The 15,513-nt window shown below is 48.7% G+C and overlaps 1 protein-coding gene across 1 annotated transcript in view; it reads left to right on the top strand.

Annotated features, from left to right (window-relative positions):
• The window catches only part of PRKCA (protein kinase C alpha), a 425,544-nt gene that overhangs the window by 394,588 nt on the left and 15,443 nt on the right, over window positions 1–15,513 (top strand). Inside the window, exons 14-16 of the mRNA XM_082272110.1 lie at window positions 2,700–2,780; window positions 7,907–8,014; window positions 13,858–13,998. Of these exons, the coding sequence (XP_082128236.1) occupies window positions 2,700–2,780; window positions 7,907–8,014; window positions 13,858–13,998 (330 nt within the window). The remainder of the gene's footprint in view (window positions 1–2,699; window positions 2,781–7,906; window positions 8,015–13,857; window positions 13,999–15,513) is intronic.

Raw genomic sequence — 15,513 nt, 5'->3', positions numbered from 1 at the left:
ATGTTTTGTATCCCCTGGTTTTTTGTCTTTTCCTGGGTTGTTGCTCCTGTTGAGCACTTATTTTTGCTGTTGCCCAGCTGGTTTCCTTCCTTTGGTAAGGTTCCTTTCTTTGATGTGGAGACTGCGTTGCCTTTCGGCGCGGATGCGTTTCCCACCCCTCATGTTTGCACTGCTTTGGGACGTCCCCATATGTGACGAATATGAAGAGGCGGCGACTGTCGGAGGACGTAAGAGAAAACGGAATTTTTGTAAAATCTTACCTGTAAAATTCCTTTCTCTGAGTCCTCCGACAGTCGCCGCCCCCGCCCCTCTTTTGGGGTTTGAATGTATACTCTACTGCTATTCCACTAAAACTGAGATATGGTTGCAGGAAGTAGGAGGGTATTGACTGAGGGCACCACCCCTTGAGGGTGGGATATGTTAAAGCTTTATTGTTAACATATTCTGTTGCCTAGCTACTCCTTCGGAGCAAAGTCTAATACCCCATATGTGACGAATATGAAGAGGCGGCGACTGTCGGAGGACTCAGAGAAAGGAATTTTACAGGTAAGATTTTACAAAAATTCCGTTTTTTGGGATCAGGAGGGCACAATACTGGGGTCAGAACGGCACAGTACAGGGGGAGTCAGGAGGGCACAGTACAGGGGGAGTCAGGAGGGCACAGTACAGGGGGAGTCAGGAGGGCACAGTACAGGGGGAGTCAGAAGGGCACAGTACAGGGGGAGTCAGGAGGGCACAGTACAGGGGGAGTCAGGAGGGCACAGTACAGGGGGAGTCAGGAGGGCACAGTACAGGGGGAGTCAGAAGGGCACAGTACAGGGGGAGTCAGAAGGGCACAGTACAGGGGGGGTCAGAAGGGCACAGTACAGGGGGAGTCAGGAGGGCACAGTACAGGGGGAGTCAGAAGGGCACAGTACAGGGGGAGTCAGGAGGGCACAGTACAGGGGGAGTCAGGAGGGCACAGTACAGGGGGAGTCAGAAGGGCACAGTACAGGGGGAGTCAGAAGGGCACAATACTGGGATCAGGGGGGCACAGTACAGGGGGAGTCAGGAGGGCTCAATACTGGGGTCAGAAGGGCACAGTACAGTGGGAGTCAGGAGTGCACAGTACAGGGGGAGTCAGAAGGGCACAATACTGGGATCAGGAAGGCACAGTACATGGGGTCAGGAGGGCACAATACTGTAGTCAGGAGGGCACAGTACAGTGGGATCAGGAGTGCAGTGCCAGCAAACATGTCACTGTATGTGCAGAGGTGAGTGGGGCTCCAGGACTTGCACCTCATTAGGAAGCCTCAGCTGTGACAGGTTCTCTTTATAATAGTTAGCAGGTCTACTTGTTGGTTCTGTAATGAGCAGAGCTCACCAGGAGGAATAATTATCTCCTCTCACCTATCTGTACATCCTCCGCTGCTCAGCACACCTGATAATCCCTCCTAGATAAAATACATTTCTATGTTTAGCCAGAGAAGAAGCGATAGATTTGCATTACCCCCTGCAGGATGAGGGGGCGTCTTTCATCTGCTCCATCGCGTTTTTTAGATTTTTGTGAACGGTGGGTGGGTGACCTATATGGCCATCAACTCACAACTCTGCTGAACATCATTGAGCTTCAGTCATGCTTTTCATTTTTAGTCCGGTGTCTCTGTTCCCTAAACCATACCGTGTTCTGTACTGTGTCCCTATATCATGTCCTTGTATCTTGTGTCCCTGTACTGTGCCCTGCACTGCGTACAGATATGTCCTTATCATATCTTGAAATTGATTTTATGTATTTATGTGGCAGTCACATTGTGTGGTGTTCAGGTGTGTTGCAGGCTATATGAGTAAAATCTCCCACTGTCCTAGCCGTGTGTAATATTCCCATGTCCTGGCTGTGTATAATACTCCCCTGTCCTGGCCGTGTATAATATTCCCCTGTCCTGGCCGTGTATAATACTCCCCTGTCCTGGTCGTGTATAATACTCCCCTGTCCTGGCTGTGTATAATATTCCCCTGTCCTGGCCGTGTATAATATTCCCCCGTCCTGGCCGTGTATAATACTCCCCTGTCCTGGTCGTGTATAATACTCCCCTGTCCTGGCCGTGTATAATATTCCCCTGTCCTGGCCGTGTATAATACTCCCCTGTCCTGGCCGTGTATAATACTCCCCTGTCCTGGCCGTGTATAATACTCCCCTGTCCTGGCCGTGTATAATACTCCCCCGTCCTGGCCGTGTATAATATTCCCCCGTCCTGGCCGTGTATAATATTCCCCCGTCCTGGTCGTGTATAATATTCCCCCGTCCTGGTCGTGTATAATATTCCCCTGTCCTGGCCGTGTATAATATTCCCCTGTCCTGGCCGTGTATAATATTCCCCCGTCCTGGTCGTGTATAATATTCCCCTGTCCTGGCCGTGTATAATATTCCCCTGTCCTGGCCGTGTATAATATTCCCCCGTCCTGGCCGTGTATAATATTCCCCCGTCCTGGCCGTGTATAATATTCCCCTGTCCTGGCCGTGTATAATATTCCCCCGTCCTGGCCGTGTATAATATTCCCCCGTCCTGGCCGTGTATAATATTCCCCCGTCCTGGCCGTGTATAATATTCCCATGTCCTGGCCGTGTATAATATTCCCCCGTCCTGGCCGTGTATAATGAATCAGTCACACTGACATTCGGACATTACATAACACTGACCTATTACCTCTTCTCTCCTCAGATCATCGCTTACCAGCCGTATGGGAAGTCTGTGGATTGGTGGGCATACGGGGTCTTGCTCTATGAGATGCTGGCTGGACAGGTGAGTACCCATTAATATACTGGGGAGTGACTGTAAGTGAAAGCCATCTGTATTCAACCTGCAAAGATAATATTGTTACAATGTAGATCTGCTAGCTTGTTACAGGAGACTGCTAGAGTGCTACTATGTTACTGGAGACTGTTAGAGAGTGCTACTATGTTACAGGAGACTGCTAGAGAGTGCTACTAAGTTACAGGAGACTGCTAGAGAGTGCTGGCATGTTACCAAAGACTGCTAAAAAAAACTGCTTCCTTGAAGAGACCTCGCCACGTTACATGGGACTGCCAGAGGCTATTGACCTCTTCACACCGAGTGTAAACAAATTTGTGGCCCCACTGGACTGGGCTTTTTCCATGGGGCCACATATCTGTCTTTGTATAGGGAGAGTGTCAGTCAGCGTCTGTCTGGGTCGGCGTCTGTCTGGGTCGGCGTCTGTCTGGGTCGGCGTCTGTCTGGGTCGGCGTCTGTCTGGGTCGGCGTCTGTCTGGGTCGGGGTCTGTCTGGGTCGGCGTCTGTCTGGGTCGGCGTCTGTCTGGGTCGGCGTCTGTCTGGGTCGGCGTTACATAGTTACATAGTTAGTGAGGCTGAAAAAAGACACAAGTCCATCCAGTTCAACCTATGATGTGTGTGTGTGTGTGTGTGTGTGTTTGCTTTTAACCGTACATTGTATACCCCTGTATGTTGTACATTGTATACCCCTGTATGTTGTGGTCTTTAAGGTGTCCATCCAATAGTTTTTTGAAACTATCAATGCTCCCCGCTGATACGACAGCTTGCGGAAGAGAATTCCACATCCTTACCGCTCTTACAGTGAAGAACCCCTTACGCACTTTAAGGTTAAACCGCCTTTCCTCAAGTTTTAGTCTGGGTCAGCGTCTGTCTGGGTCGGCGTCTGTCTGGGTCGGCGTCTGTCTGGGTCGGCGTCTGTCTGGGTCGGCGTCTGTCTGGGTCGGCGTCTGTCTGGGTCGGCGTCTGTCTGGGTCGGCGTCTGTCTGGGTCGGCGTCTGTCTGGGTCGGCGTCTGTCTGGGTCGGCGTCTGTCTGGGTCGGCGTCTGTCTGGGTCGGCGTCTGTCTGGGTCGGCGTCTGTCTGGGTCGGCGTCTGTCTGGGTCGGCGTCTGTCTGGGTCGGCGTCTGTCTGGGTCGGCGTCTGTCTGGGTCGGCGTCTGTCTGGGTCGGCGTCTGTCTGGGTCGGCGTCTGTCTGGGTCGGCGTCTGTCTGGGTCAGCGTCTGTCTGGGTCAGCGTCTGTGTGTTTTAGGCAGGATAAAAAAAGCAAAATGGACACTATTGTTTGAGGGTTGTACTCTGGGTACAAACAACAACTAACATACCAATATGTGGTATCGCTGCGATTGTCAGGAGTAGGAGAATTTATTTTGGATTGCTCTTTGGTGGAAGGTTATGGTAGTAACAAGAAATATACACTACATTTAAAAAAAAAAAAAAATGTTTTTTACTATTTTGGGCCAGTTTTCCTTCTGATAATAAAACAAAAATCCGGAGATATCCATTCCCATTTACCACCAAATGAAAGCCCAATTTGTCCTGAAATAAAAGGCGGTATAATTCACCCGGATACACAAAGTAGGTGTGATGATATATACACGTTTACTAACACACGTCAAAGTTGCTAAATTGTGCTTAGGCATTAGGATTTGTTTCACCTGCAGGCGCAGAGGGGATAAATTGGGATTTTCTACAAATAATCTCCGCTCTCCGGTTCCCTCTTCTTATGGCAGTGCAAAGTGCAGCAACTTATAGCAACCAGATGACTTTGTTGGGGGGGGGGGGATAGGAATTTGGGGGGTCACAGCACACGGCCACATTCTTCCCGGATTCCAGCCTGCTAGTGCTTAGCTTAACCCTTTCCCAGCCAGGTCTGTATGTCCTATGAACCTGAGTGTGTGTGTGTGTGTGATGCGGGGGTGGGAGGGGGGGCTAACCCACTTCCCCCTACCTCACCCCCACCTCACCTCTCATCCCCACCTCCACCCTCCACCAGGATTGTGTGTATATCTAGCAAGCCGATTTCTGGCTGTCTGATGGAAGCAATCCAGCAGCTCCGCAGGCACCCACTTGCTTCCAACCCTCCCTGGTATTGGGCGCAAACCTCCGCCAAATATCCCAGGCAACGTGGGCCTGGGACCGGCATGGAGGATGCCGCTGGGTAGAGGGAAGGATACTGAGTGGACATGTGTAAAATCTCCTCCCCTTCCTTCTTGGTGACCCAGGAGCGATGTGTAAAGCGTCGCTTCCGGTTCTCCCTTTCCCCCGCCAGCATGGCCAGGAATGAATCTAATGCAGTGAGGTCTGCACTGGAACAGATTCATTGGAGCACAGAGGAGACATTGGGGGTCTTTTAGACCACTAATGTCTTAAAAGAGATCCTGTCACCAAAAAAATCATCTTATAGGGGACTTTTCGACCCCTATGTGAAAAAAAAAAAACAAAAACTCAAAGTTGAAAAATAGGCAAAACTTTTTTTTTTTTTTCAGTTTGGATGGAGCAAAGGAGGGTTATAACCCCTGACAGATTTTTTTCTACCATCCGTGTCCCTTTGCGGAGATTTCCCTCTTCTTCCTGTCCCATAGCCAAACAGGAAGTGAGAGGAAATTCCTGCAAATTAAGGGAATTCCTTGGGAACCCCCCCGGTCACCATTGGAAGATTTCCACTCTATTACTTTTCTGGGGACAGCCCAAATTTTGGGATTTGCTTTTACTTTCTTTTTCATTGAGAAAAAGGACATAGAGGGAGGGGGAATCTCCTTAAAGGGGACACACACAGCAATAAAAACCTAACAGGGGAGTCTTATCCCTCTCCACTCCATCCAACACAAAAAAAAAAATGTTGCCTTTAGTTATACTTTAAAGTGATTGTAAAGGCAGAAGGTGCATTCTATGCATTAAGATAGAAACCTTCTGTGTGTAGCAGGCCCCCCTAATACTTACCCCTCTCTATCCAGCAATGTCAACGAGTGCTTCAGCCATCTGGGACTCTCTCTCTCCTGATTGGCTCCCGCAGCTGCCAATCAAACTCTTCTGACTTACCCTCTGCATGTTCTAACTTATCCCCTCTGATTTGACTTATCCTCTCCATGTTCTCACTTACCCCTCTAAATTCTAACCTATCCCCTCTGTATTCTGACTTATCCCCTCTGACCTCTAACATTCCCTCTCAGTGTTCTGACTTATCCCCTTTGTGTTCTGACTTACCATTTCCTAATTCAGACTTATTCCCCCTATGTTCTGAATTACCACTTCTGACGTATCCCCTGTGACTTCTGACGTATCCCCTCTGACATCTGACATATCCCCTCTGACTTCTGACGTATCCCCTCTGACATCTGACATATCCCCTCTGACTTCTGACGTATCCCTTCTGACTTCTGACGTATCCCCTCTGACATCTGACGTATCCCCTCTGACATCTGACGTATCCCCTCTGACATCTGACGTATCCCCTCTGACTTCTGACGTATCCCCTCTGACTTCTGACGTATCCCCTCTGACTTCTGACGTATCCCCTCTGACTTCTGACGTATCCCCTCTGACTTCTGACGTATCCCCTCTGACTTCTGACGTATCCCCTCTGACTTCTGACGTATCCCTTCTGACTTCTGACGTATCCCCTCAGACATCTGACATATCCCCTCTGACTTCTGACGTATCCCTTCTGACGTATCCCTTCTGACTTCTGACGTATCCCTTCTGACTTCTGACGTATCCCCTCTGACTTCTGACGTATCCCCTCTGACATCTGACGTATCCCCTCTGACATCTGACGTATCCCCTCTGACGTATCCCCCCCTCTGACTTCTGACGTATCCCCCCCTCTGACTTCTGACGTATCCCCCCCTCTGACTTCTGACGTATCCCCCCCTCTGACTTCTGACGTATCCCCCCCTCTGACTTCTGACGTATCCCCCCCTCTGACTTTAGCCGTATCCCCCCTCTGACTTTAGCCGTATCCCCCCTCTGACTTTAGCCGTATCCCCCCTCTGACTTTGGACGTGTATCCCCTCTCTGACTTTAGACGTATCCCCTCTCTGACTTTAGACGTATCCCCTCTGACTTCTGACGTATCCCCCCTCTGACTTCTGACGTATCCCCCCTCTGACTTCTGACGTATCCCCCCTCTGACTTCTGACGTATCCCCCCTCTGACTTCTGACGTATCCCCCCTCTGACTTCTGACGTATCCCCCCTCTGACTTTGGACGTATCCCCCCTCTGACTTTGGACGTATCCCCCCTCTGACTTTGGACGTATCCCCCCTCTGACTTTGGACGTATCCCCCCTCTGACTTTGGACGTATCCCCCCTCTGACTTTGGACGTATCCCCCCTCTGACTTTGGACGTATCCCCCCTCTGACTTTGGACGTATCCCCCCTCTGACTTTGGACGTATCCCCCCTCTGACTTTGGACGTATCCCCCCTCTGACTTTGGACGTATCCCCCCTCTGACTTTGGACGTATCCCCCCTCTGACTTTGGACGTATCCCCCCTCTGACTTTGGACGTATCCCCCCTCTGACTTTGGACGTATCCCCCCTCTGACTTTGGACGTATCCCCCCTCTGACTTTGGACGTATCCCCCCTCTGACTTCTGACGTATCCTTTACTTTAGTGTATTTTTTACTGAAGTTTTGTGTTTCTTAGACCCTTGCGGTAATATTGAGTAACTGGAACTACCGCTATTTTATTCTCCAGGGTGTCTGCTTTCAGAAAATATATCCTGTTTGGGGGATTTTATTCAGTCTTCAAAAATGTTTTTGCAAGAAATGTAAAAAGGTCTCTGGCAGTGAAAGTGTTGAAGTGAAATCAGACTTGGATGTAGTAGTAAAGTCAGAGGGCGGAGAGCCCCTTTGAATTGTATGAAGCAGTAGATAGGGGGCTGTCTTGGTGCGTTGTATGGGAAGCTTTGTACTGCGATGACGCATTAGTCTTGTGTAGAACGTTGCTACAATGTATCTGTAGAAGAGATATCATTACCTGGCGCACTTCCCGCCGCCCCTCCCCCGAGTCCTATCGATCTCCCATGCCGGGGGTGTAATTAATGCCGGTCCCGGCACCCCTGAAACATGTAATCTGTCCAATAACGCTCTAACCACGCCTCTCCTTTTGTTGCAGCCGCCGTTCGATGGTGAAGATGAGGACGAGCTTTTCCAGTCTATTATGGAGCACAACGTGTCCTACCCGAAATCCATGTCTAAGGAGGCCGTATCCATATGCAAGGGGGTAAGACACTACAGTAACAATACAGAGGAGTGCAGGGCTTGTACTGAATAGTCACTGTCATTCCTTGTATCAAGACCCAGCAACAATGTTACAAAAATAATAATTTTGTATATACTGCAGATTTCCGGGCATTAGACGTGGTGGCTGCATTTGTTTTTATTGAAAAATAATACCTGTTGATCCTGCCAAAAATCCACTGCCCTTCTAGATATGATGAGTGAGTGTTGTCACCCTAGGACAGGTAGTTCCTGGCAGGATCACCAGATGAAAATAAAGGGAAAAATAAAAGAAAACAAATGCAGCCAACACATCTAAGGTCTGATAACTCCAATGCATGACATTGTTGTCACAATGTAACCTCTGAAATGAATGCAGATCATAGAATGTGGGTGTGTCCTGTGTGCAGGTAAGAGAAATTGTGGGTATGTCCTGTATGCAGATCAGGTAAATGTGGGTGTGCCCTGTATGCAGGTAATAGCAATTGTGGGTGTGTCTTTGTGCAGATCATGGACATGTGGGTGTGTCCTATGTGCAGATCATGGACATGTGGGTGTGTCTTTTGTGCAGTTAATGGAAATGTGAGTGTGTCCTGTGCGTGGATCATGGAAATGTGGGTGTGTCCTGTGTGCAGATCATGGAAATGTGGGTGTGTCCTGTGTGCAGATCATGGAAATGTGAGTGTGTCCTGTGGGCGGATCATGGAAATGTGGGTGTGTCCTGTGGGCGGATCATGGAAATGTGGGTGTGTCCTGTCGGCAGATCATGGAAATGTGGGTGTGTCCTGTCGGCAGATCATGGAAATGTGGGTGTGTCCTGTGTGCAGATCGTGGAAATGTGTGTGTCCTGTGTGCAACTCATGGAAATGTGGGTGTGTCGTGTGCAGATCATGGAAATGTGGGTGTGTCCTGTGTGCAGATCATGGAAATGTGGGTGTGTCCTGTGTGCAGATCATGGAAATGTGGGTGTCCTGTGTGCGGATCATGGAAATGTGGGTGTGTCTTGTGGGCGGATCATGGAAATGTGGGTGTGTCCTGTGGGCGGATCATGGAAATGTGGGTGTGTCCTGTGGGTGGATCATGGGAATGTGGGTGTGTCCTGTGGGCAGATCATGGAACAGTGGGTGTGTCCTGTGTGCAGATCATGGAAATGTGGGTGTGTCCTGTGGGCAGATCATGTAAATGTGAGTGTGTTCTGTGTGCAGATCATGGAAATGTGGGTGTGTCCTGTGGGCGGATCATGGAAATGTGGGTGTGTCCTGTGGACAGATCATGGAACAGTGGGTGTGTCCTGTGTGCAGATCATGGAAATGTGGGTGTGTCCTGTGTGCGGATCATGGAAATGTTGGTGTGTCCTGTGGGCGGATCGTGGAAATGTGGGTGTGTCCTGTGGGCGGATCATGGAAACGTGGGTGTGTCCTGTGGGCGGATCATGGAAATGTGGGTGTGTCCTGTGGGTGGATCATGCAACAGTGGGTGTGTCCTGTGGGCAGATCATGGCAATGTGGGTGTGTCCTGTGGGCAGATCATGGCAATGTAGGAGTGCCTTATATGCAAATAGTAAAACATAGGTGTGTCCTGTATGCAGATTACAGAATGTGGGTGTTTCCTGCTGTCTCTAGGGCCGGGACAAGGGGTGGACAGAAGTGTTGCCCTGGACGCAATGGTTTATTGCAGGGATGGGGGTGCCCTGTGCTGAGGGCCTTTTGTTACAAGGCTTACAGGAGTAGTGACAGCAGTATCACTACTCTTGTCAGCCCAGCACTGGGAACAGTGAGGAGAGAGCCCCTAAGCTCGCACATCATGGGCGTGAGGGTGGGGGGGGGCACAGTTTGGCAACTATGCTGGACTCTGGATGACCTTGTCCCGTCACAACACAATATGAAAAAAGGGGCGTGGCCTATAGTCATAGAATACATGTGACAACTTTACATAAAGTAATAAGATGAAAGCCCCCTCATAGAATGAGCAGATGGGGAGCACACAAGGCTCATAGACTGCCGAGGCTGCGAGCCCATAATGGGGCGCTTGTTGCTTTAACTGCGGCTGGACAGTTAGCCGGCCACGGGAGCACGGAGTTGGGTATTCGATCCGTAGAAGCGCGGGATTCAGCCCATTAATAAATAACATTATCATCCGGTGACTGGCGGTCGCTCCACAGGACATTCCTTCCATTTCATCTCCCCGTTCCCATAGAAACTAATAAATGCTTCAGCGCAGTGGTAACCCTTTCCGTTCCTGAAAGCGGCGGGTGCAGAATGGTGCCAGGCGTCCAGCAATGAAAGCGTTAAACGCACGGCTAGGGTTTGTTGAACCCCCATCACACGCATCTGCTAATTAAGTGTCAGGACGCAGCTCGTTAATTCCTAGCGTTGATTAAGATGCATCGAGAGCCGCAGCCACTTTACAGAGAGATGAGGCGAAACGTCTAAATAGGGGGTGCAGCGGGAGAACGCGCCGGCTTTATGGCTTCCGAGCGAACGCAAGAGGCTAATGGCATTCATTTATCTTCCGTGAAAGAGAAAGACTCCCTTCTGCGCGTTATAAATTCTTTCTCGTAAATTGCCAGAGCGTCTCCGAAGCCATGAGCGCTGTTCACAGACACAGCAGACAAAGATCCCGGCGAAGATTTACACCGCGCCCAATTCACGACCCTTCACCGCCGTACGGAGTATGATCGCAGCCTGCGGACGATCGCTTTCTACCAGCATGGCTGTATATTACATATTGTATTCATTATATTCCATTTTGGGAATGCAGGAATATAGAATTTCTTTCTCCATTTCAACCCAAAACTTAGTGACCTGAGCAATAGCGCCTGCCGGCCCGACCAACGCGTTTCATGAGAAGTTTGTTGTATGGAGGCAATTGGCCATTCACAAGTGCTGATTGGCAGAATGGAATAAAAGGGTGGGAGGATCATAGTAGGTCTAAGGCTCCGGTGCCCAACCTGAAGCCCAAAGGCCACACGTGGCCCTTTCATATATGATATGCAGCCCTCGGACCTCAGCTGTCTGTAATGGGAACAACGCGTTTCATGAGGGCAAATGGCCATTCAGAAGTGCTGATTGGCTGAATGGAATAAAAGGGTAGGAGGATAATAGTGAGTGTAAGGCTCCGGTGCCCAACCTGAAGCACAAAGGCCACATGTGGCCCTTGGGCTCTGGTGCCAAACCTGCAGCTCAAGGGCCACATGTGGCCCTTTTGTATATGATATTCAGCCTTCGGACCTCAGCTGTCTGTAATGGGAACAATGCGTCTCATGAGGGCAAATGGCCATTTAGAAGTGCTGATGGGCAGAATGGAATAAAAGGGCAGGAGGATCATAGTGAGTCTAAGGCTCCGGGGCCACCTGCAGCCCAAAGGCCACATGTGGCCCTTTGGCTCCGGTGTCCCTTTGGTATATGATATGCAGCCCTCGGACCTCAGCAGTCTGTAATGGGACCAACACGTTTCATGAGAAGCTGGTTGCATAGAGGCAATTGGCCATTCAGAAGTTCTGATTGGCTGAGTAGGATATAAGGGCGAGAAGGTCATAGTGAGTCTGAGGATCAAGTGCACAACCTATGGCCCGAGGGATGCATGTGGCCCTTTGTGATATGATATGCGGCCCCAGACTTCAGCAGTCTGTAATAGAACCAGCGAATTTCATAAGAAGCTGGTTGCATGAAGGCAATTGGCCATTGAGAAGTGCTTACTGGCTGAGTGGGATAGAAGGGCGAGAAGGTCATAGAGAGTCTAAGATTCTGGTGATTCATCCATTATAGTCAATGAGAGCGTGCCACAACTGCAAGCCAAACAATTGATTTATAGTTGCGGGCCAAGGAGGGGGCATGATGGCCTCCTAAACACCTGCCAGCCGCTCTTCTACCGCCCTCTGTAAAGCGATTCACTGCAGATGCTTTTTCAGAGGGCGATAGACATTGCCGGCCATCTGAGAGAGCCACAATTTTTTAATTTACTGAAAGATGCAAGCAAATTATATCCTAAGCATAATAAGGAATATTGATGGGATAGATCAAAGGATTTATTTGTTTTGCAGTTGTTGGTTGAATTTTCTCTTACAGTATCTCACAAAAGTAAGTACACTCCTCACATTTCTGTAAATATTTTATTCTATCTTTTCATGTGACAACACTGAAGAAATGAGACTTTGCTACAATGTAAAGTAGTGAGTGTACAGCTTGTATAACAGTGTAAATTTACTGTCCCCTCAACATAACTCAACACACAGCCATTAATGTCTAAACCGCTGGAAACAAAAGTCAGTACACCCCTATATGACAATGTCCAAATTGGGCCCAATTAGCCATTTTCCCTCCCCAGTGTCATGTGACTCGTTAGTGTTACAAGGTCTCAGGTGTGAATGGGGAGCAGGTGTGTTAAATTTGGTGTTATCGCTCTCACTCTCTCATACTGGTCACTGGAAGTTCACCATGGCACCTCATGGCAAAGAACTCTCTGAGGATCTGAAAAAAAGAATAGTTCCTCTACATAAACATGGCCTAGGCTATAAGAAGATTGATATATGATATTACTAACCTTCTGATTGGTCCACGTTCCTTTTATTGCAATCAGTATAATCAGAAATATTAAATTGCAGAATAGGTAGGAAAGTAGAGACAATGGCGGCTGATCTCCTTCCTGGTAATAAGAACAGAAAATATCTATTGCAGCTTATTGGTTCCTTAGATGTGCCGGCTGCTTTCCTTTCCTTATCTAGCCACTTAAGCCCCGGAAGATTTGGCTGCTCAAAGACCAGGCCCTATTTTGCGATTCGGCACTGCGTGGTTTTAACGGACAATTGCGCGGTTGTGCGACGCTGTACCCGAACGAGCTTGATGTCCTTTTTTTCCCAGAAACAGAGCTTTCTTTTGGTGGTATTTGATCACCTGTGCGATTTTTATTTTTTGCGCTATAAGCAAAAAAAGAGCGTCCATTTTGAAAAAATTACAATATTTTTCAAATTTTTTTTTATATGAAATTCTCAAAAAAAAATGTAAAAATCAAAATTTTTTAACATTTTAGGCCGATTTGTTTGCTGCTACATATTTTTGGTAAATAAAATCGCAATAAGCGTATTTTGATTGGTTTGCGCAAAAGTTATTGCTTTTACTAACTACTGGAAAGATTTATGTAATTTTTATTGTTTTTTTTAATTCTTTATTTTTATTTTACAAAAAGGAAATACAGACATCTATACAACTTAGTAGAGCAGAACAATCCTGAGAGGTATGCAGAGCGCATGAGACCACCCAGAAAAGGCAGTCAGAATTGTTATTTGATCCTGCCAGTAATACACTTCCTGTCCATGGGTGACAACACTGACCCCCATCGTAATGTATCATTGGAGGTGCATCTTTATCACTTTAGGACAGGATTACAAAATGCCTCCCCATCTCCTTCGTTAGGGGGAGGTGTTCTGTAGTCCTCAGAGAGAGAAAATGTAACAGATAACAATGTATCGGCTCACGAGATTTCTGGCAGGTTTTTTTGGCACCTATAAAACGGTTTACATTGAATGCGGGTTGGAACTCACGCGGGTTTCAGCTGAACTTGTCACGATTTCAAACTGTCATTTCAGTCCCACTTCGGGGGCCATTTCACAGAGATCTGTGCGGGTTCCTGCACAGATGTCTATTAAAATCGCCCCCCAAAGTCGCCAAAAGTAGTGCAGAAACTACTTTTGGGAATCTGCGTGGTGCCGCAACGTTGCACCTATTCGGATGGTGCCAATGCTGGCAATTGATTTCGATTTGCCATCATGTCAAATGGGACCAATGTGAACATGGGCTCAATGCTGTATTCGACAGATATAACTTTTAAGCGTTTTTTTTTTTTTTACAGCTGATGACGAAACACCCGGTGAAGCGGCTGGGCTGCGGGCCGGAGGGTGAGAGGGACATTCGGGAGCACGCCTTCTTCAGGAGGATCGATTGGGAGAAGCTGGAAGGAAGAGAAATCCAGCCACCGTTCAAACCCAAAGTGGTAAGTGTGCATGGCGAGATGCCGAGATCTCAGGAGAGTTACATTCTCAGAGAATAGTGCTTTCCGGAAGTAGGATTTGTTATGATCCCATGTAGGAACAACTAACTCTCTGATAGGTGACACTATGGGGGTGTCAGACGAGCGATTCAGCAGATACAGGATTAATAATAGACCAATGAACATTGGAGTCGCTCTTTCGCTGTATGGACCAGTGAGATGTCATTACCTTGCTAGCGGGCGAAATTCTGCCACGTTAGGGGCCAGCAAGGCTCATGAGAAATTTTTACGAAGGTTTTCCACACATGAGGCTTCAGCTTTACAAAGCAACAACAGGTAACTAAAAATGCTAGCCAACCTGGCTACAATCAGCAGCTCCGCCACTGTTGGCAATGGTCTCCCTGACCACAGGTTCCTCAGGCTCCCTTGGTCTTAGTTGCAGTACTTTGATGCACGGGGCCCACTCTTGGAACCCAAATGGGGTTCTCCAGCCTCCCCCCCCCCCCCCCCAGGGTTTGTGCGCTCTTTCAGAGACTTCCGCCATCCCCCCTGGACTCACTGTCTCAGATTTCTCAACCTCCCAGATCCTCTCTTGGTCTCCCAGGCCCTGACTTTCCTAGCCCTTTGGGCAGAAGTTCCTCACAGCAACTGCCCTGAGCTATGCTCTCAGATCTGATTTATAACCAGGGCTTTTTTTCTCGGAGAAGAGGTGCAGGTACTCCCCCTTTCTGAGTTACCACTTTTCTCCACCCCCTACTCACCTCCCAGTTTTACCCCTTTTGGAAAATAAAGAACCAAGTATCATTTTGTGGTGCTACGTATTTTGTATGGGATTTATTAATGGTATCAAGAGAAGCAGTAAAATAGATTCCCAGCAGCAATAGACACCACCACAAACAATAGGTCCCCCTAAAACAATAGATCCCCCCCAACATCAATAGACTTCCCAGCAGCCAGCATCAATAGACTTCCCAGCAGCCAGCATCAATAGACTTCCCAGCAGCCAGCATCAATAGACTTCCCAGCAGCCAGCATCAATAGACTTCCCAGCAGCCAGCATCAATAGACTTCCCAGCAGCCAGCATCAATAGACTTCCCAGCAGCCAGCATCAATAGACTTCCCAGCAGCCAGCATCAATAGACTTCCCAGCAGCCAGCATCAATAGACTTCCCAGCAGCCAGCATCAATAGACTCCCCAGCAGCCAGCATCAATAGACTCCCCAGCAGCCAGCATCAATAGACTCCCCAGCAGCCAGCATCAATAGACTCCCCAGCAGCCAGCATCAATAGACTCCCCAGCAGCCAGCATCAATAGACTCCCCAGCAGCCAGCATCAATAGACTCCCCAGCAGCCAGCATCAATAGACTCCCCAGCAGCCAGCATCAATAGACTCCCCAGCAGCCAGCATCAATAGACTCCCCAGCAGCCAGCATCAATAGACTCCCCAGCAGCCAGCATCAATAGACTCCCCAGCATCAATAGACTCCCCAGCAGCCAACATCAATAGACTCCCCAG

Source organism: Pelophylax lessonae, assembly GCF_965119305.1.
Source record: "Pelophylax lessonae genome assembly, chromosome: 11".
Taxonomy (NCBI): domain Eukaryota; kingdom Metazoa; phylum Chordata; class Amphibia; order Anura; family Ranidae; genus Pelophylax; species Pelophylax lessonae.
Note: the sequence above shows the minus strand (reverse complement) of the source record. Positions and strands in the feature narration are given on the sequence as shown.